This window comes from Brassica napus, chromosome A10 (genome assembly GCF_020379485.1).
Source record: "Brassica napus cultivar Da-Ae chromosome A10, Da-Ae, whole genome shotgun sequence".
Classification (NCBI taxonomy): domain Eukaryota; kingdom Viridiplantae; phylum Streptophyta; class Magnoliopsida; order Brassicales; family Brassicaceae; genus Brassica; species Brassica napus.
Genome location: NC_063443.1, coordinates 15,022,525 through 15,039,879, shown reverse-complemented (window position 1 = coordinate 15,039,879; position 17,355 = coordinate 15,022,525). Strand labels below are relative to the sequence as shown.

The window sequence follows — 17,355 nt, the reverse complement described above, 5'->3', positions numbered from 1 at the left end:
GTTAATTTCGTCAAATTTTCTAATCCAGAAACGAAACAAATTATCCCAGACCGAAAGAAATTTGGTTAATTTGGGTCTTAATTTTTAAACCGAATAAATTTAAAGTTTGGTTTAGTTTAACTGAACCGAACCGAGTATTAGTTTAAACGCAGAAATCACCCGCCATATATTTATTAGTTACCACCTGTCAATCACTTAACCACCAGTAACTCTAGCATGATCCGCCGCAACCTCATCCCCAACGCCGCCGCGAAACCCCACCACTACCTTAAACCCTCTCTCTTCTCCACATCTCCGCCGGAGATAACGCCGCCGTTCATTCACAAATGCAAGACCATTTCTCAAGTCAAGCTCATTCACGGGAAACTCATCTCCCTCGCAATCCTAACCTTGAATCGCACTTCCCACCTCATCTCCACCTACATCTCCCTCGGCTGCTCATCCTCCGCCGTATCTCTCCTCCGTCGATTCCCTCCCTCCGACGCCGGCGTCTACCACTGGAACTCTCTCATCCGCTTCTACGGCGAAAATGGCCGTTTCAGCGAGCCCCTCTCTTTGTTCCGCCTTATGCATTCTCTGTCATGGACGCCGGATAATTACACGTTCCCCTTCGTCTTCAAGGCTTGCGGCGAGATCACCTCCGTTCGTTATGGAGCGTCGGCACACGCGCTTTCTCGGGTTACCGGGTTTAAGTCCAATGTATTTGTGGGGAACGGGCTTGTGGCTATGTATACACGTTGTGGTTGTTTGGGAGATGCACGGAAGGTGTTCGATGAAATGTCTGTTATCCGTGTTTGGGATGTTGTCTCGTGGAACTCTATAATAGAGAGTTATGCTAAGTTAGGGAAGCCTAAAATGGCGGTTGAGATGTTGAGGCGGATGACTAACGAGTTTGCATTCAGGCCTGATGATATTACCCTTGTGAATGTGATTCCTCCTTGTGCTTCTCTTGGTGCTCATTCACTAGGGAAGCAGCTTCACGGGTATGCGATCAGAAGCGAGATCATAGAGAATATGTTTGTAGGGAACTGCTTGGTGGATATGTATGCAAAGTGTGGGATGATGGATGAGGCAAACATGGTTTTCTCGAACATGAGGTTGAAAGATGTAGTGTCCTGGAATGTTATGGTTGCTGGATATTCGGAGGTTGGGAGGTTTGATGATGTTGTTAGGTTATTCGAGAAGATGCGGGAAGAGAAGATTAAAATGGATGTTGTTACTTGGAGTGCTGCTATATCAGGGTATGCTCAAAGGGGACTTGGATATGAAGCATTGGGTGTGTTTTGGCAGATGCTGTCTTCCGGGGTGAAACCAAACGAAGTTACTCTTATTTCGGTTCTTTCCGGTTGTGCTTCTGTTGGAGCATTGATGCATGGTAAAGAGATTCATTGTTATGCCATCAAGCATCCCATAGACTTGTGTCGGAACGTACACGGTGATGATAATATGGTCATTAATCAACTGATTGACATGTATGCTAAGTGCAAAGAAGTTGATACTGCGCGTTCCATGTTTGATTCAGTTTCCCCAAAAGACAGAGATGTTGTGACTTGGACCGTGATGATCGGTGGATACTCCCAGCATGGAGACGCAAATAAAGCTCTCAAACTCTTCACTGAGATGTTCGAGCAAACAAGACCAAATGCATTTACCATATCATGTGCCCTTGTGGCATGTGCGAGTTTAGCTGCACTAAGAATTGGCAAGCAGATTCACGCTTATGCATTGCGCAACCAGAAGAATGCAGTACCACTTTTTGTATCGAACTGCCTAATAGATATGTATGCAAAATGTGGAGACATCGGTAAAGGTCGGTTTGTATTTGACAGCATGACTGAGAGAAATGAAGTTACTTGGACATCTCTGATGACGGGTTACGGTATGCATGGTTATGGAGAAGAAGCTCTTGGAATCTTCGATGAGATGTGGAAAATGGGTTTTAAGCTTGATGGTGTTACATTACTTGTTGTACTGTATGCTTGCAGCCATTCGGGAATGATCGATGAGGGCATGGAGTATTTCAATAGAATGGAAACTGATTTTGGGGTTACTCCTGGCCCGGAGCATTATGCCTGCATGGTTGACCTGTTGGGTCGTGCTGGAAAGTTGGATGCAGCTTTGCGTCTCATTGAAGAGATGCCAATGGAGCCTCCTCCTGTGGTGTGGGTTGCTCTGCTCAGCTGCTGTAGAATCCATGGAAAAGTTGAACTCGGGGAGTACGCCGCTAAGAAAATAACAGAGTTAGCATCTAATAACGATGGATCATACACGTTGCTCTCGAATATATATGCAAGTACAGGGCGTTGGAAAGATGTGGCTAGGGTCAGATCTTTGATGAGACATAAGGGAGTTAGAAAAAGACCTGGTTGTAGCTGGGTGGAAGGAATCAAAGGAACCACTACGTTCTTTGTGGGTGATAAAACACATCCACGAGCTAAAGAGATATATCAGGTTCTCTCAGATCATATGCAACGGATTAAGGACATTGGTTATGTTCCTGAGAAAGACTTTGCTCTGCATGATGTAGACGATGAAGAGAAGGGTGATCTACTTTTGGACCACAGTGAGAAATTAGCTCTTGCATACGGTATTCTAACAACTTCACAAGGTGCAGCTATCAGGATCACTAAGAATTTACGGGTGTGTGGCGATTGCCATACTGCGTTCACATACATCTCTAGAATCATTGATCATGAGATTATATTGAGGGATTCGAGTCGCTTCCATCATTTCAAAAATGGAATGTGTTCCTGCAAAGGTTACTGGTGATGATACCTCTCAGTGCATGACCTTAAGCGGTATGTTCATGATTAATTGAAACAGTAATTATAGCTTCGATTCAGATCTTCTGACGTGAGGATAAAAATTTGTTTCTGCAGCTTTGAAGTGTTAGATCCTACTCAACTGGATGAACAAAAGTGACAGGGCAGGTTTATCGGCATCTGGGTCAAGCACATGTCGGCCATGACACTAAGCTAGCCAGATAGGTACACAGCCAGAAATTAATAACCCAACAGGTTCTTGTTTACTTCCTCTAGTTGTCTCCTTATACTTACTTTCTTAGTGCTGTTTCATATTACATGAACAGGTCTCCAACATCACACAGGTTGTGAAATAAGGATACTTCCTGAAGGGAGATAGAAAAGGATAAAAAGCATTGTGCTTACAGACCAACCGCATATAGATTGTATAATATAAAGCAATTTTTGTAGATGAGTATAACTCTGGCTTGTTTATGTTTGGTAGAAAAGAGAATATAGAATCACATTCCATGATTTGTTATACATTTGTTACTTCTCAAATAAAGTCCTAGATTGGCATTTGAACATACCATTTTCTCAATTTGTCAAAAAAGGATCAAACTTTGCTAACTCTAGTACAAAAATAAAAAGAAACAAATATTTATACCACCATTGGTTAATCAAAATCTGATCCCAGAGAGACAAATTGTATATGTTCATGAAAAGTTGAGAAAATTGCTTTAAAATGGGATTTTTCGTCATCATCAGGAATGAGTAAACAGAACAACTTCAAATTTCTCAGAGATTCTATCTGGAGAGAAGGTAGAGTGCATGTCTCTCCTTTCTTTTTATCCATCTGAGAGATCCGATAGAAGAGATGTTAACATAGAAATTTGAAGCTGTTAAAGAAGCTTCAGTCCACCTGTAACTTCATCAACAACTTGGACTGGTCCTGCAGAAGCAACATCTTTCAGTGTTAGTTTGTTGTTGATGTTGAACTATAAAGAAAATTTGCTAGAAGAATCTCTATTTCCCTATCATAGAACAGCCCATATGGATTCAAATGAAACACAAAACTATACACTATACAGCCTCTTCTAACTAAGTCAACATTTGAGCTTGAGCTATAGATTTCATTCAGGGTCAAGGACAAGTACCAGGTGGTCAGAGTAGTTTCTAATAAACTTGTATATTTAGTTATCTAAGGCAAGTGTGATTTTGAATCCTCAAACTCATCTATTGTTCATCAGAGTCTTAAGCTTCAAAGTTCAAGCAGATGAATTGGATCAAAAATAACTACTTACCAAGAATAGCCATAACTGTCCTTGAATCTGGAAAAGAACATAGAACTATATTAGAATCACATTTTCACAGAGCACGGTCCTAAGATCGATTCATAAGAGATTCCTTGTTGGTAATAAACTAGCAAACACAAAGGGATTTGAAATTTGTGAGGGGGCATGAACAATGAAACTCACTTGGAGCGATCTGAGTCCTTCCAGCATCGATGGTGATATGGGTAGGCAGTTTAAGGGATTTGGCTCTTTCCTGTCAATTTTTGTGAACAGTCAAGACAAGATCTACGACATGGAAATAGTCAAGACAAAACTCTATGAAATCTCCAATTCCTTATGTGGTCAGAACAAACTAACATCTAGTAGATTTGACAACAGCACTAAAGCTGTAGATCCAACATAAATCTCTCAATTAAACAAATCCAAAACTTTACAGTAACTTTTGTTAGTAAAACTCACTTGCAATTCTAGCATCTCATCCTCGGTCTCGATTTTCACAACAACTTTAGGTTGTGCACACTCCTCCCAGCTGCAATCGAAACCAATGCATTCAAATCCAATCCATACTTAAGTAAATAAATGGGGTTGGTAATGACATGGAGAGATACCAGTCCAACGCTTTTGGAGCTCGACGAACTAGCTTTTTGTATAAACCTAGAGTTGCATGACTGCAAAAGAACAAACCAGATATGAACTGAAATTATAAAAAAAAGCACTTAAAAGAGAAACAGAGAGTATTATTAGTTTCAGCCACCTGCATTGTGCAGCAATCTTGCCTTTACCCATTTTAAGATCATTCCTCACAACCAAAACCTTACGCACAAAACACAAAAAAAAAAGGAACTCAAATTCAACATCTTTTGTTTTGATTACAGTAAAGAGATCATAGAGGGAGGCTAAAGATACCATTTTGAAATCATCGAGGATATCAGCGAGTTTCTCAATCTCGAGAGGACTCTTTGGAATCAGTTTGTTGGTATCTCCATCAACAGCAGCCTCAACAGGAGGAGGCTTGGAACGACGTGTGCCAATGCAGAATCCAAGTGCAGCTCCAACGATTAGAGCACTCAACCACGTCAAATCCATCGTCAACAAATACTACAATAAACCAGATGCAAATGATTACAACTGAGAATCCAAAACTGGTTCTAAGTAACAGCGATCAACTCTAAGTAATCTGAATCAAGTTTATACAACAGAAAGGGAACAATTAGGATTGTCAATGGTCTAAGAAGAAGAGAATCGAAGAAGCTTACCAAGTTCGAGAGAGAGAACGGCGATGAAGATGAAGTTTTTTCTCTCTATATTAAAAAATTAAATAAAAAGATTAATAAAAGAAAATATAATGGTAGCGTAAAGGAAGGGATACAGTTATTCTCGCGACCAAACACGTAAGAGAGAGAGAGCATTTTCTTCTTCTTCTTCTTCGTTGAGAATTTGGCGTCAACGATATTGACTCTCTTCTAGTCGCCTTCTTGTTGCTAGATCGTTTCATATTCGGCTTAGTTATCTTCTGAGCTTCTCATCATTTTCTGACGTAGCAAAGGTAAAACATTTCGTTTTAGATCGAGTTGCGATTTGGCTGTTTATGTTTACTGTTTCGTGTTGATCGCTCTCTACTTATGGGGCTTTCGATGATATGATTATTGTGTTTTTTTTTCTTGATTAGTGATCATTTCAATGTTCCTGTTTCTTCGAATTTCCGATTTGAAATCGATTTGGTTCTCTCAACAAACCCTAATTAGTTTCGTCAGTATAAATCTTTTTTTAATTTCTGGTTAAATCAGCTTTTGTAATCGTCGAAAAAGTTAGTACCTTGATGATGTGTCCTTGTCTCTGTAGGCCATTTAGGTAGTTTCTTGTTCCCGGGTCTTAGTAAAGTTTTCTGCTTGACACGCCTACGTTGTTTGATGTGGTGCAAGAGATTGATGATAACGTTAGAAGTAATATATTGCATTTTAAAAAGGTTTTATCTGAATTTTCACTGTTGAAAAGAAGTAATGTATGTGGTATTTTTGGAGATCTGAGAAGAATCACTGTTATACACAATCTAGTGCGTACTTTAGACACTTCCCAGAAGGTCATGCTTTATTACTAGCTAATAGCTTTGGCGACTGATAGTTTGAACAACACTTGCAGATCTCCATTTCTGATAGATGTCTGTTGAGTTCATAGTCCCTTCAACTAATTTGGATAGCCTAGGTTCTTGATTATTATTATTATTACGTAGTAGACTCCATGAATTTCAGATTTGAACCTTCTTGTGTATTTGGTTATGGGATGAACCTCTACTGAGTCGTTAAGTTGTTTTCTGACTGTTAATTGTGTTCACTTTCTGTGTTGCTTGCTACTGTTTAGTATAATTGAAGCATGAATAAGTTGATGTTTCTGGTTTTAGTGTCTTGTTATGTATGTACAGTTCCAGCTTCTTGATGTCTTGGGCATGAGTAGGCTCTGATGTGTTCCATTTCACAGGTTTTGAGAATCAGCAAAGATGAGTGACAATCTCATGGACAAAGTTACCGCCTTTGGCGAGCGCCTCAAGATTGGAGGTTCGGAAGTGAGCAACAAAATCACTGCTGGTATGAGCTCGATGAGCTTCAAAGTCAAGGAGCTTTTCCAAGGCCCTAACCCAACTGATAAGATAGTTGAGGATGCTACTTCGGAGAATCTAGAGGAGCCTGACTGGGATATGAACTTGGAGATATGCGACATGATTAATCAGGAGACGATTAATAGCGTTGATTTGATCCGTGGGATTAAGAAGAGGATAATGATGAACCAGCCTAGGATTCAGTACCTTGCCTTGGTTTTACTTGAGACGTGTGTTAAGAACTGTGAGAAGGCCTTCTCGGAGGTGGCAGCTGAGAGAGTCCTTGATGAAATGGTGAAGCTTATTGATGATCCGCAGACAGTTGTGAATAATCGGAACAAGGCTTTGATACTGATAGAAGCTTGGGGAGAATCGACCAGTGAACTCCGCTACCTACCAGTTTTCGAAGAAACTTACAAGGTAACTATGATTGAGTTGAAGTTTCTTGCGTCTTTACTGGCTTTGCTTATTGAGTATACATATAGCATACTTGCCTTCAGCAAACTTAGGTCAAGCAAATGTGTTACAGATAAGATGACTATTGTTTCTGACTAATTTGGCTTTGAAAATTAAGAAAGTGCGTTCTGATGTCTGAATCCATTATGATCAAGTGTTGGTGTTTTTTGTCTTTATGTTATAGAGCTTAAAAGCGAGAGGTATCCGTTTCCCTGGACGAGACAACGAGAGCTTGGCACCTATTTTCACCCCTGCTCGGTCAGCTCCAGCACCAGAAGTGAATGCTGATCCTGCTCAGCATGCGCATGAGTCTGAACATGCTCAGTATAATGCTCCTGTAAGAAGCTTTACCGCGGAGGAGACAAAGGAAGCATTCGATATAGCAAGAAACAGCATTGAACTTCTTTCCACGGTTCTGTCCTCTTCACCTCAACACGATGCTTTACAGGTAAGTCGACTTTTATTTAGTAGCCTTTGATCAAGTTGCTCATTGACCATTTTTTAAAAATTTCTCTGGTTTTCAGGATGACTTGACAACGACACTTGTACAACAATGCCGTCAGTCTCAAACCACAGTCCAAAGAATCATCGAAACAGCAGGTGAAGACGAAGCCCTTCTATTCGAAGCCTTGAACGTGAACGACGAGCTTGTGAAAACACTGTCCAAGTACGAGGAGATGAACAAACCCTCAGCACCGCTAACCACACCTGAACCAGCCATGATTCCCGTTGCTGAAGAGCCTGATGACGCTTCAGATCATGGGAAAGAAGAATCTCTAGTCAGAAAATCATCGATTGCACGAGGTGGGAGCCATGGAGGAGGTGGTGGTGGGAGTGGGGATGACATGATGGATGATCTAGATGAGATGATATTTGGCAAGAAAAGTGGCGGAGATGGTGATTCTTCTTCAACTGATGACACGAAAAAGCAGCAGTCTCCGTCTAAAAGCGATGATCTCATTCGATTCTGAGATGGTTTCTTTCCTGCGAAAAGCTGAACTCTTTTTTCTTTTTTTTTTAAAATGAATTTGGTGTTTAATTGATGATTCAAAACAGTTTTAGTGTAAGTAAGTTGTGTTTAAGGATCTCTCTTGACTTATGTGATGGTCTTATGATGGAGATGTCAGACATAGATTTCAAACTTTATCTGCTCCAACCATCACCAACCAAACTTCAAAACTTTATTGTAATGTTTAGACTATTTTAGCGTAATTTTTTCGATCCAATACTAAAAATTACATCATTTTAATGTGATACTATATTCTTATACCAAATTTGGTATGAAATTATAGTGTTATAGTAAAATAGTGTAACTTTTAGTGTTGTTTAAAGAGATTTAGTACGAAAAATCATACTAAAATAATGTTTTGGAGTCGGATTGGAAATAAAAGAAGTTTTCAGTGTTGAAATCACGTTAAAATAGTAAAATCTCGACAATATAACGGTGTTATAGATTGGAGATAATTTCAAAGATTGTGTTTTAATTTTTAACAGCAGTAGCAGGCGGTTTCAACGAAAAAGTACACATTGATTCTCAATTTAGCGTTTTGAACCGCAGTCGCAAAAATAATTAATTGCGGTAAGAGAAACGCATCGTGGCTTTTCCTACTTCACTCTAAGGAGAGGAAGGAAGAATCAGATCAGGCAATGGCTGGAAAACAACAGAATCACCATCGTACTCTCCCCAGATTCAGATCCAAAACCATAATCTTCACACTCATCATCTCCTCCTTCTCTCTACTCGTCATCCTTTTCACCTTCCCTTCCTCTCCGAACCCACCGGTCCGGATAGAGACGTCCTTCGTAGCCTCGCTTGAGCAGTTTCTGATCCACAACGCGCCGAAGCTTAATCCACCATCGAGAGACGACACGGTGCGTGGCGAGAAGGAAGATGATGATGTGAGGAAGCTCGATGAGATGGTGTTTGAGAGAGAGAATCGGTTGTTAGACGAAGATCCGGTTTATCCGGTTAAGGTATACGTGTACGAGATGCCGAAGAAGTTTACCTTCGATCTTCTCTGGTTGTTTCACAACACTTACAAGGAGACTTCGAACGCCACCTCTAACGGTAGCCCTGTGCATCGCCTAATCGAACAGGTACTAGCACAAGAGGGAGATAAAGATGAAAGCTTTATTGATTTTGAATCATTTAGTTGATTAGTAACCATTCCTTCATTGTGATCAGTACTGAATAACATTATCTATTTTTATCTATTTGCAGCATTCTGTGGATTATTGGCTATGGGCTGATCTGATCTCTCCTGAATCCGAGAGGCGTTTGAAAAGTGTTGTGAGGGTTCATAAGCAGGAGGAAGCAGACTTTTACTATGTTCCGTTTTTCACCACAATCAGCTTCTTCTTGCTGGAGAAGCAGCAATGCAAAGCACTCTATAGGGTGTGAGTGAGCTTTGATTATTATATATATTTACTAATAAATATAATTATTTTAGATAGCTCCTTTTTTAACTCTTTCTCCAACTGTAGGAAGCTTTGAAGTGGGTTACTGATCAGCCTGCTTGGAAAAGATCTGAGGGAAGGGATCATATCTTTCCTATTCACCATCCCTGGTCTTTCAAGACCGTCCGCAAATTTGTGAAGAACGCTATCTGGCTTTTACCAGATATGGACTCTACTGGGAACTGGTTAGACTCTAAGATTCCGAGTCATGTAGTTTGCTCTCTAAGCGATACTTTGTTGATTCTGTTTGAACTTGTAGGTATAAGCCTGGGCAAGTTTCACTAGAGAAAGACCTGGTTCTTCCTTACGTTTCAAATGTTGATCTATGTGATGCCAAATGCTTGTCGGAAAGTGCACCGATGAGGTCCACGCTTCTTTTTTTCCGAGGACGGCTTAAGAGGAATGCTGTAAGAGTCATGCCTCTCTCTCTGCCTTGGTCTTATAGATTTTGTCGCTCATGTTTTGGTTTTACTGAATTGTTTTTCTTAGGGAGGTAAAATACGTGCCAAGCTTGGTTCGGAACTAAGTGGTGTCAAGGATGTCATCATCACTGAAGGGACTGCCGGAGAAGGAGGGAAACTGGCAGCTCAGGAAGGCATGCGTAGGTAAAGTCTATAGGTTGCTTCATAACTTTCTTGATGCGATACAGTTTTTTTTCCTGACTATGTCTGCTTTTCAAGCAGATCTTTATTCTGTTTGTGTCCTGCTGGTGACACACCATCCTCGGCGAGACTGTTTGATGCCATTGTCAGTGGATGTATTCCTGTTATAGTCAGTGACGAGCTGGAACTTCCTTTTGAAGGAATACTTGATTATAGGAAGGTATGTCAACATAAATTACGTTGGTGATCTAACTTTTTTGAACTCGTCTATGTATTTATCAAGGTCTGTATGTCTTCTTCGCACTCATTTCTCTTTCTTTATTGTTCCTCTCAGGTTGCTGTGATTGTTTCTTCTAGTGATGCAATACAACCAGGGTGGCTTGTCAATCATTTGAGAAGCCTTTTACCCTCCCAAGTCAAGAAATTCCAGAATAGCCTTGCTCTAGTAAGTCTCATCTTCCCCAGCTCTGGTTTTTCAATATGACACCAACCTAACTTGCCGTATACAAATAAGTAGTTCTACCGCATTAGTGGATACTTATATCTTTTATGCTGTGTCACTGTGTGGTTATTTTCATCTCTCTTTTTTTTCCAGTACTCGCGGCATTTCCTATATTCCAGCCCTGCGCAGCCTTTAGGCCCAGAGGATTTGACATGGAGAATGGTATGTATACCTACAAGAGAATATTGGTTGCATCTGTTCGTTCTCTATGATCGAGGAAAGTCTGATGTTCTTGTTGGAATGACAGATAGCTGGAAAGCTTGTGAACATTAAGCTTCACACGAGGAGGTCACAACGGGTGGTGAACGGATCTAGGAGTATTTGCAGATGCGATTGCTGGAGACCGAACTCTACAGCCTCCAATTCCTCCAATTCTTTGAGCCATCTCTTGTCTTAAAAATCCCCAGGATATGTATGCTCCAAAAAGGCTGTTGAAATTCTTATCCTATACAGTCTCACCATTGGTTTAATGTATATGCTCAGATGCAGCTTCGCAATCCAGCAGCATAACAAATCCCAATCAAGTCACATGAACATAAGTTTTTTCATATCTGTTCCATCCTCTAGTTATCCGGAGATGGTTTGTGTTGTTAACATGGATATTCATTTAATGTATGTATAAGAAAAAAAAATGAAAAGAAATTAGGTAATAGGTGGGTGAGTAGACATTACGTGTGTGTTCTGTGTTTTTGACAAAGAAAAATGAGAATTAGTCTTTGTTAGCAGTTACACCCTTCCTTAAATATGAAAGAAGTAAATTACATTTTTTTGACCAATGTGCGTGCGTACACACGTAAAGAGTTCATATAGTACCATCATACCATAGATAGAAATAGAAGACAGCTTGAAATACCCGTGACGACCGCGTATTTGTTCATTTCAATTAGGAAAATTACCCAAAATACCCTCATCGGTTCTTTTCTGTATGGTTGCACGTTTTTGAGTCCCGAAAGTAACGCCTACCTGGTCCCCTACGACATTCTTTTTTCTTTTCTTTTTGTAAAAACACGAGACGCACAACATGTTTTATTAATTTCGCCTCTTATTAATGTCCTTAAACTATATGAGAATTTCGTAATGAGATTATATAAGTAAATAGAATATTTGAATGGTAATTAAACTTTTCATATCTTCAATCATATATAGTAAGGGAAAGAAAAATGGAAATAAATAAATCGAGCGCGTTAAAAAAATAAAAAATAAAAGACACGAGAGTCAAAATAGTTCTCGCACCTTTGTCCGAAAAACCTCAATCCATTTGTTTATCGGCGGCGTTCCACCTTCGTCTTCGCTGTCTCCGCGTCTGAAATTACTTTCTTCTCTACTTCAGTATTAAAAAAATCGAAAACGAGCATACATCTTCCCCTCTCGGTTTCTCTCTCTCTATTAAACAAAGTTTTTGCAATCTCTCTCTAAATATTCATGGTTTCACCTAATCGTAAGATCTTTGAATAAATAAATACAGTCGCTATCCCCATTACGTGTATTAGTTAGCAGCTAAGGGTGCTTGAGTATTTTGCTCACGACCAAGTCCCTTTCACCATCATCTCTTCTTCAATGCCTCTTCTCCAGTTGCGTTGAATCCTTCAGAACAGATTTGTTCAAAAAGAAACAGTTTTCTTCTCCCCCAAGATCTGAGCCTCTTCCTCTGTAAGGTACTTTAACCAGTCATAGGGTTTTTATATTTTTTTTCTCCTTTTAAGTTCGTGTTGCGACAGTCTCTTTTTGTCTGAATGTCATCTCATCTTTCTCTCTCTTTTCACTTCTGGTTTCGAATTGAAAAGTTTGAAACTTTATATTCTAAAGGTGACGCCTTTTTGTTAGATTCATGTTTCTTTGTTGATGTCTTTGAAGTTTTTAGATTTTTTTTTCCTCTCTGCTAACGTTACACTTGTTTGCTTCAGGAGGATGGCATCTCATAACCCTTTCGGTAAAAGCCGCTCAAATCTATCAAACATGTCCGATGCCAACGAGCCAGGGAGACCATCTGTCCCTTCCAAAGTCAAGTTCTCTCGAAGAACCAACTCTGGCCGCTACGTCAGCTACTCTAGAGACGACCTCGACAGCGAGCTCAGCGCTGCTGACTACGCAAACTACACCGTCCACATCCCTCCGACCCCAGACAACCAGATAATGGACCCGTCCATATCCCAAAAGGTCGAGGAGCAGTACGTCTCCAACTCCATGTTCACCGGAGGCTTCAACAGCGCCACGAAGGCTCACCTCATGGACAAAGTGATCGAGACAGAGACCACACATCCCCAAATGGCTGGCTCCAAGGGCTCCTCCTGCGCCATCCCCGGCTGTGACGCCAAGGTCATGAGCGATGGGAGAGGACAAGACCTTCTCCCCTGTGAATGCGACTTCAAAATCTGTAGGGACTGTTTCGTGGACGCGGTTAAAACCAACGGTGGGATCTGCCCCGGGTGTAAAGAGCAGTACAAGAACACCGAGTTGACTGACCTGGTCGATGATTACGGTCAGCAGAGGCTTCCGGGGCCTGAGGGTAGTAGCGGGGCGAAGATGGAGAGGAGGTTGTCGTTGATGAAGTCGACTAGTAAGTCGGTTTTGATGAGGAGCCAGACCGGGGATTTCGATCAGAACAGGTGGTTGTTTGAGACCAGTGGGACTTATGGGTATGGGAATGCTTTTTGGACGAAGGATGGGAACTTGGGGAGTAGTAAGGATGGAGATGGTGAAGGTGTGGAGATGCAGGATTTTATGAACAAGCCTTGGAGACCGCTTACTAGGAAGCTTAAGATTCCTGCTGCTATTATTAGTCCATACAGGTAAGTGACAAAAGAGTTTTTGTTGTTGTTCTTGTATTGTTTAGAGCTCTACTTTAACTACATCCTGAATGTTGGCAAATCAACAATTTTCTTAAAATCTTATTTACGCAGCTTAAATCGGTTTTAAACCGTTTTAAATTGGTGTAAATTGATTTAAATTTATTAAATTGATCAATGATGTTTAGTGTAATCCATAAATTTGTCTAGTGTATTTTTTTGTATATGTAATTTTTAGAATTCATTAGAATAGTTTATAATTAAATTTTAAAACTAAAATATATTATGTAAATGTAATTATAAAAAACAAATTTAATAATTTATTAACGCGTATAATATCAAAAAATAAATTATTAATTTAATAATGTTTAGCGATTTCTTGATCCAGTTTTGTAATAGACTTTTTTATATTGTGCAGGCTATTGATATTTATCCGTGTAGTTGTTCTTGCACTGTTCTTGACTTGGAGGATCACTCATCAAAACCCAGACGCTATATGGTTATGGGGAATGTCTATAGTTTGTGAGGTTTGGTTCGCCTTTTCTTGGCTTCTCGATCAGCTGCCTAAGCTATGTCCCATTAACCGTGCAACGGACCTTCAAGTCCTCAAGGAGAAGTTCGAAACCCCTACACCAAGCAACCCCACCGGAAAATCCGACCTCCCTGGTCTCGACGTGTTTGTCTCCACTGCTGATCCCGAGAAAGAGCCTCCTCTGGTCACTGCCAACACCATTTTATCCATTCTTGCTGCGGAGTATCCTGTTGAGAAGCTTTCTTGCTATGTATCCGATGATGGAGGGGCGCTGCTCACGTTTGAAGCCATGGCTGAAGCTGCTAGCTTTGCAAACATTTGGGTTCCTTTCTGTCGTAAGCATGTGATCGAGCCGAGGAATCCTGAGTCCTACTTTAGCTTGAAGAGAGATCCGTACAAGAACAAAGTCAAGTCTGACTTTGTCAAGGATAGGAGAAGGGTTAAGCGTGAGTACGATGAGTTTAAAGTCAGGATTAACGGCTTGCCTGATTCCATAAGGAGACGTTCTGATGCTTATAACGCTAGAGATGAGATTAAAGCTATGAAGATGCAGAGACAGAACAGAGATGATGAGCTTTTAGAGCCTGTCAAGATTCCTAAAGCTACTTGGATGGCTGATGGTACTCACTGGCCTGGTACTTGGTTGACTCCTGGTACTGACCACTCCAAAAGTGACCACGCCGGTATCATTCAGGTATTTAACTAATTTTTTTAAGCAACTCAAATCAGCTTAAATCATTTTAAATTGGTTATATTTGGGTTTTTTTTTTGGAACACATGTTATATTTGGTTTAAATCGATCAAATTGGTCTAAATTAATCAAAATTGGTATAAATCTGTTAAAGTTAAACAATAATATTTACGGAAATCCAAAAATTTGTCTAGTTTATTTTTTTGTATGTGAAATTTTTATAATTTCTCAAAATAATTTTATAAGTAAACCTTGAAAAAAACTATTTTTTTTTTAAATGTAATTTATATAAAAATGAATCAGTAATTTGTTAACTCCTAAACCTCTGAATAAATCAGTGGACTAGTCACTGTTCAACATCTCAGTGTTTTATTTTTTGTTATCGCGTGCAGGTGATGTTGAAGCCACCAAGTGATGATCCACTACACGGAGAATCCGAAGGCTTTCTCGATCTAACCGACGTTGACATCCGACTTCCCCTCCTTGTCTACGTCTCTCGCGAGAAGCGTCCTGGTTACGACCACAACAAGAAAGCAGGAGCCATGAACGCGCTAGTAAGAGCCTCTGCGGTCATGTCAAACGGAGCGTTCATACTCAACCTCGACTGCGACCACTACATATACAACTCCGAGGCGATGAGGGAAGGCATGTGCTTCATGATGGACCGAGGAGGCGACCGTCTCTGCTACGTCCAGTTCCCGCAACGGTTCGAAGGTATAGACCCCTCGGATCGTTACGCTAACCACAACACCGTCTTCTTTGACGTCAACATGAGAGCTCTCGATGGGCTTATGGGCCCGGTTTACGTCGGAACCGGTTGTCTCTTCAGAAGAATCGCTCTTTACGGGTTCGACCCGCCTCGGTCCAAGGAACATTCCTCCGGTTGCTGTAGCTGCTGCTTCCCTCGTCGCAAGAAGAAGAGTAATGTCTCTGAGGAGAACCGAGCTTTACGTATGGATGATGATGAAGACGAGGAGATGACTCTCTCTCTAGTCCCTAAGAAGTTTGGTAACTCAACGTTCCTTATAGACTCAATCCCCGTAGCTGAGTTCCAAGGCAGGCCGTTAGCGGATCACCCGTCAGTTAAAAACGGGCGCCCGCCCGGCGCGCTCACGATCCCTCGTGAGCTTCTCGACGCTTCAACAGTAGCGGAAGCTATAGCTGTTATCTCGTGTTGGTACGAGGATAAAACCGAGTGGGGAACGCGTATCGGTTGGATCTACGGGTCGGTTACCGAAGACGTTGTGACCGGTTACCGAATGCATAACCGGGGGTGGAAGTCGGTTTACTGCGTGACGAAACGCGACGCGTTTCGTGGCACTGCTCCTATTAACTTGACGGATAGGCTTCACCAGGTTCTCCGTTGGGCAACCGGATCCGTCGAGATCTTCTTCTCCCGCAACAACGCGCTTCTCGCTAGCCCCAAGATGAAGCTCCTCCAGAGGATCGCTTACCTGAACGTCGGTATCTACCCGTTCACGTCCATCTTCTTGATCGTCTACTGTTTCCTTCCCGCGCTTTCCCTCTTCTCGGGGCAGTTCATCGTCCAGACGCTTAACGTCACGTTCCTTATCTACCTTCTCATCATCTCCATCACTCTCGTCTTGCTGGCATTGCTGGAGATCAAATGGTCGGGGATCTCGCTGGAGGAATGGTGGAGGAACGAGCAGTTTTGGCTCATCGGTGGAACGAGCGCGCATATCGCGGCCGTGTTTCAAGGTTTGATTAAGTTCGGATTTGGATACGAGGTCGCGTTCACGCTAACGTCCAAGTCGGGGGGTGATGACGTGGACGACGAGTTTGCGGAATTGTACATTGTGAGGTGGAGTTCGCTGATGATACCTCCGATAACGATCATGATGGTGAACTTGATTGCGATTGCGGTGGGGTTTAGTAGGACGATTTACGCGGTGATACCTCAGTGGAGTAAGCTGATAGGAGGAGTGTTCTTTAGCTTTTGGGTGTTGGCGCATCTTTATCCGTTTGCTAAAGGGTTGATGGGGAGGAGAGGGAGGACGCCGACGATTGTTTATGTTTGGTCTGGTCTTGTGGCGATTACGATATCTCTTCTTTGGGTGTCTATTTATCCGCCGGCTGGGTCTACTGGTCTTGGTGGATCCTTCAGTTTCCCATGATCGGTTTTGGTTCGTTGAGTTCTTGGTCAAGAACACACACAAAACATTGGTCTGTTTTCTTTTGTATTAAAATAACGTTCGTTTATTAGATTTTTTTCGTTTATTCTGTCTGGTAAGAATGATATGATGGGTCATGTTAGAACAGAGATTGGCTTAATGTACTTCGAACCAGTGAAGGAACTTAGTTTCTGACTTCTCTTCCGTTTTAGCATCTTAAAGTCAGCCCCAATGGCTCTATTGTTCTGTCGTCTTGACCACATTTCACCCAACGGTGGATGATCAAGTTACTTTCTGAACAATGTTAAGAACATAAGCCGCAACAGTTGTAGCTTAGGTTCTATCAAGTACCATTGCATTGACGGTATACTACTAGCCACAACAACATCAGCGAATACAAGTGTCATAACAAGAATTATCACAATAGTTATGGCCCTAATCATGTTAAAAATCAATTATGCAAAACTATATACTAAAAGTTAGGTGAATAAGAATTAAAAATGATAAAAAGTTCATGAATCTTATGATTAATTGAAAATAAAATTACAAATTTTCCATCGTCAAATTA

The 17,355-nt window shown here is 41.2% G+C and overlaps 5 protein-coding genes across 9 annotated transcripts; 4 read left to right on the top strand and 1 right to left on the bottom strand.

Moving 5' to 3' along the window:
* The first annotated feature begins 82 nt into the window (after positions 1 to 82).
* LOC106371940 (pentatricopeptide repeat-containing protein At5g16860) lies at positions 83 to 3,335 on the top strand. Of its 4 annotated transcripts, none has more exons than XM_022693481.2 (3): positions 83 to 2,798; positions 2,888 to 2,987; positions 3,089 to 3,335. In XM_022693481.2, the coding sequence occupies exon 1, from the start codon at positions 217 to 219 to the stop codon at positions 2,767 to 2,769; it is 2,553 nt and encodes an 850-aa protein (XP_022549202.2). In that variant the 5' UTR covers positions 83 to 216; the 3' UTR covers positions 2,770 to 2,798; positions 2,888 to 2,987; positions 3,089 to 3,335. The 4 variants fall into 4 exon arrangements, with proteins under 4 accessions (XP_022549202.2, XP_022549203.2, XP_013667509.2 ...); XM_022693482.2 differs by having other exon boundaries at positions 2,888 to 3,017; XM_013812055.3 differs by having other exon boundaries at positions 84 to 2,798; positions 2,880 to 2,987.
* A 50-nt stretch (positions 3,336 to 3,385) lies between these two features.
* Positions 3,386 to 5,546, bottom strand: LOC106371972 (peptidyl-tRNA hydrolase 2, mitochondrial-like). Its single transcript, XM_013812094.3, has 9 exons — positions 5,421 to 5,546; positions 5,293 to 5,337; positions 4,943 to 5,134; positions 4,791 to 4,849; positions 4,645 to 4,704; positions 4,496 to 4,565; positions 4,220 to 4,289; positions 4,046 to 4,072; positions 3,386 to 3,693 (listed from the first exon to the last, which is right to left on the bottom strand). Exons 1-9 carry the CDS (start codon positions 5,529 to 5,531, stop codon positions 3,644 to 3,646), a joined length of 684 nt encoding a protein of 227 aa, XP_013667548.2. The 5' UTR covers positions 5,532 to 5,546; the 3' UTR covers positions 3,386 to 3,643.
* LOC106371942 (TOM1-like protein 1) lies at positions 5,407 to 8,231 on the top strand. The gene is made up of 4 exons (XM_013812057.3): positions 5,407 to 5,582; positions 6,512 to 7,049; positions 7,270 to 7,533; positions 7,610 to 8,231. The coding sequence occupies exons 2-4, from the start codon at positions 6,531 to 6,533 to the stop codon at positions 8,054 to 8,056; spliced, it is 1,230 nt and encodes a 409-aa protein (XP_013667511.1). The 5' UTR covers positions 5,407 to 5,582; positions 6,512 to 6,530; the 3' UTR covers positions 8,057 to 8,231.
* Positions 8,232 to 8,665: 434 nt separating this feature from the next.
* Positions 8,666 to 11,422, top strand: LOC106371968 (probable arabinosyltransferase ARAD1). The gene is made up of 9 exons (XM_013812091.3): positions 8,666 to 9,182; positions 9,307 to 9,480; positions 9,570 to 9,727; positions 9,802 to 9,949; positions 10,032 to 10,147; positions 10,226 to 10,364; positions 10,479 to 10,589; positions 10,740 to 10,808; positions 10,894 to 11,422. Exons 1-9 carry the CDS (start codon positions 8,733 to 8,735, stop codon positions 11,041 to 11,043), a joined length of 1,515 nt encoding a protein of 504 aa, XP_013667545.2. The 5' UTR covers positions 8,666 to 8,732; the 3' UTR covers positions 11,044 to 11,422.
* A 253-nt stretch (positions 11,423 to 11,675) lies between these two features.
* LOC106371967 (cellulose synthase-like protein D2) lies at positions 11,676 to 16,980 on the top strand. 2 transcript variants are annotated; one of them, XM_048742245.1, is made up of 4 exons: positions 11,676 to 12,296; positions 12,551 to 13,435; positions 13,851 to 14,658; positions 15,048 to 16,980. In XM_048742245.1, the coding sequence occupies exons 2-4, from the start codon at positions 12,555 to 12,557 to the stop codon at positions 16,788 to 16,790; spliced, it is 3,432 nt and encodes a 1,143-aa protein (XP_048598202.1). In that variant the 5' UTR covers positions 11,676 to 12,296; positions 12,551 to 12,554; the 3' UTR covers positions 16,791 to 16,980. The 2 variants fall into 2 exon arrangements, with proteins under 2 accessions (XP_048598202.1, XP_048598201.1); XM_048742244.1 differs by having other exon boundaries at positions 11,676 to 12,301.
* Positions 16,981 to 17,355: the final 375 nt, after the last annotated feature.

Coding starts and splice junctions, on each gene's coding strand:
- LOC106371940 (XM_022693481.2), top strand. CDS start 217: ATGATCCGCCGCAACCTCATCCCCAACGCCGCCGCGAAACCCCACCAC.
- LOC106371972 (XM_013812094.3), bottom strand. CDS start 5,531: ATGAAACGATCTAGCAACAAGAAGGCGACTAGAAGAGAGTCAATATCG. Junction 4,850..4,942: donor TCCTCGATGATTTCAAAATG/GTATCTTTAGCC, acceptor TTTGTGCGTAAG/GTTTTGGTTGTGAGGAATGA. Junction 4,290..4,495: donor ATGAGATGCTAGAATTGCAA/GTGAGTTTTACT, acceptor AAAAATTGACAG/GAAAGAGCCAAATCCCTTAA.
- LOC106371942 (XM_013812057.3), top strand. CDS start 6,531: ATGAGTGACAATCTCATGGACAAAGTTACCGCCTTTGGCGAGCGCCTC. Junction 7,050..7,269: donor TTTTCGAAGAAACTTACAAG/GTAACTATGATT, acceptor TTTATGTTATAG/AGCTTAAAAGCGAGAGGTAT. Junction 7,534..7,609: donor CTCAACACGATGCTTTACAG/GTAAGTCGACTT, acceptor TCTGGTTTTCAG/GATGACTTGACAACGACACT.
- LOC106371968 (XM_013812091.3), top strand. CDS start 8,733: ATGGCTGGAAAACAACAGAATCACCATCGTACTCTCCCCAGATTCAGA. Junction 9,481..9,569: donor AATGCAAAGCACTCTATAGG/GTGTGAGTGAGC, acceptor CTCCAACTGTAG/GAAGCTTTGAAGTGGGTTAC. Junction 9,950..10,031: donor GACGGCTTAAGAGGAATGCT/GTAAGAGTCATG, acceptor TGTTTTTCTTAG/GGAGGTAAAATACGTGCCAA.
- LOC106371967 (XM_048742245.1), top strand. CDS start 12,555: ATGGCATCTCATAACCCTTTCGGTAAAAGCCGCTCAAATCTATCAAAC. Junction 13,436..13,850: donor GCTATTATTAGTCCATACAG/GTAAGTGACAAA, acceptor TATATTGTGCAG/GCTATTGATATTTATCCGTG. Junction 14,659..15,047: donor ACCACGCCGGTATCATTCAG/GTATTTAACTAA, acceptor TATCGCGTGCAG/GTGATGTTGAAGCCACCAAG.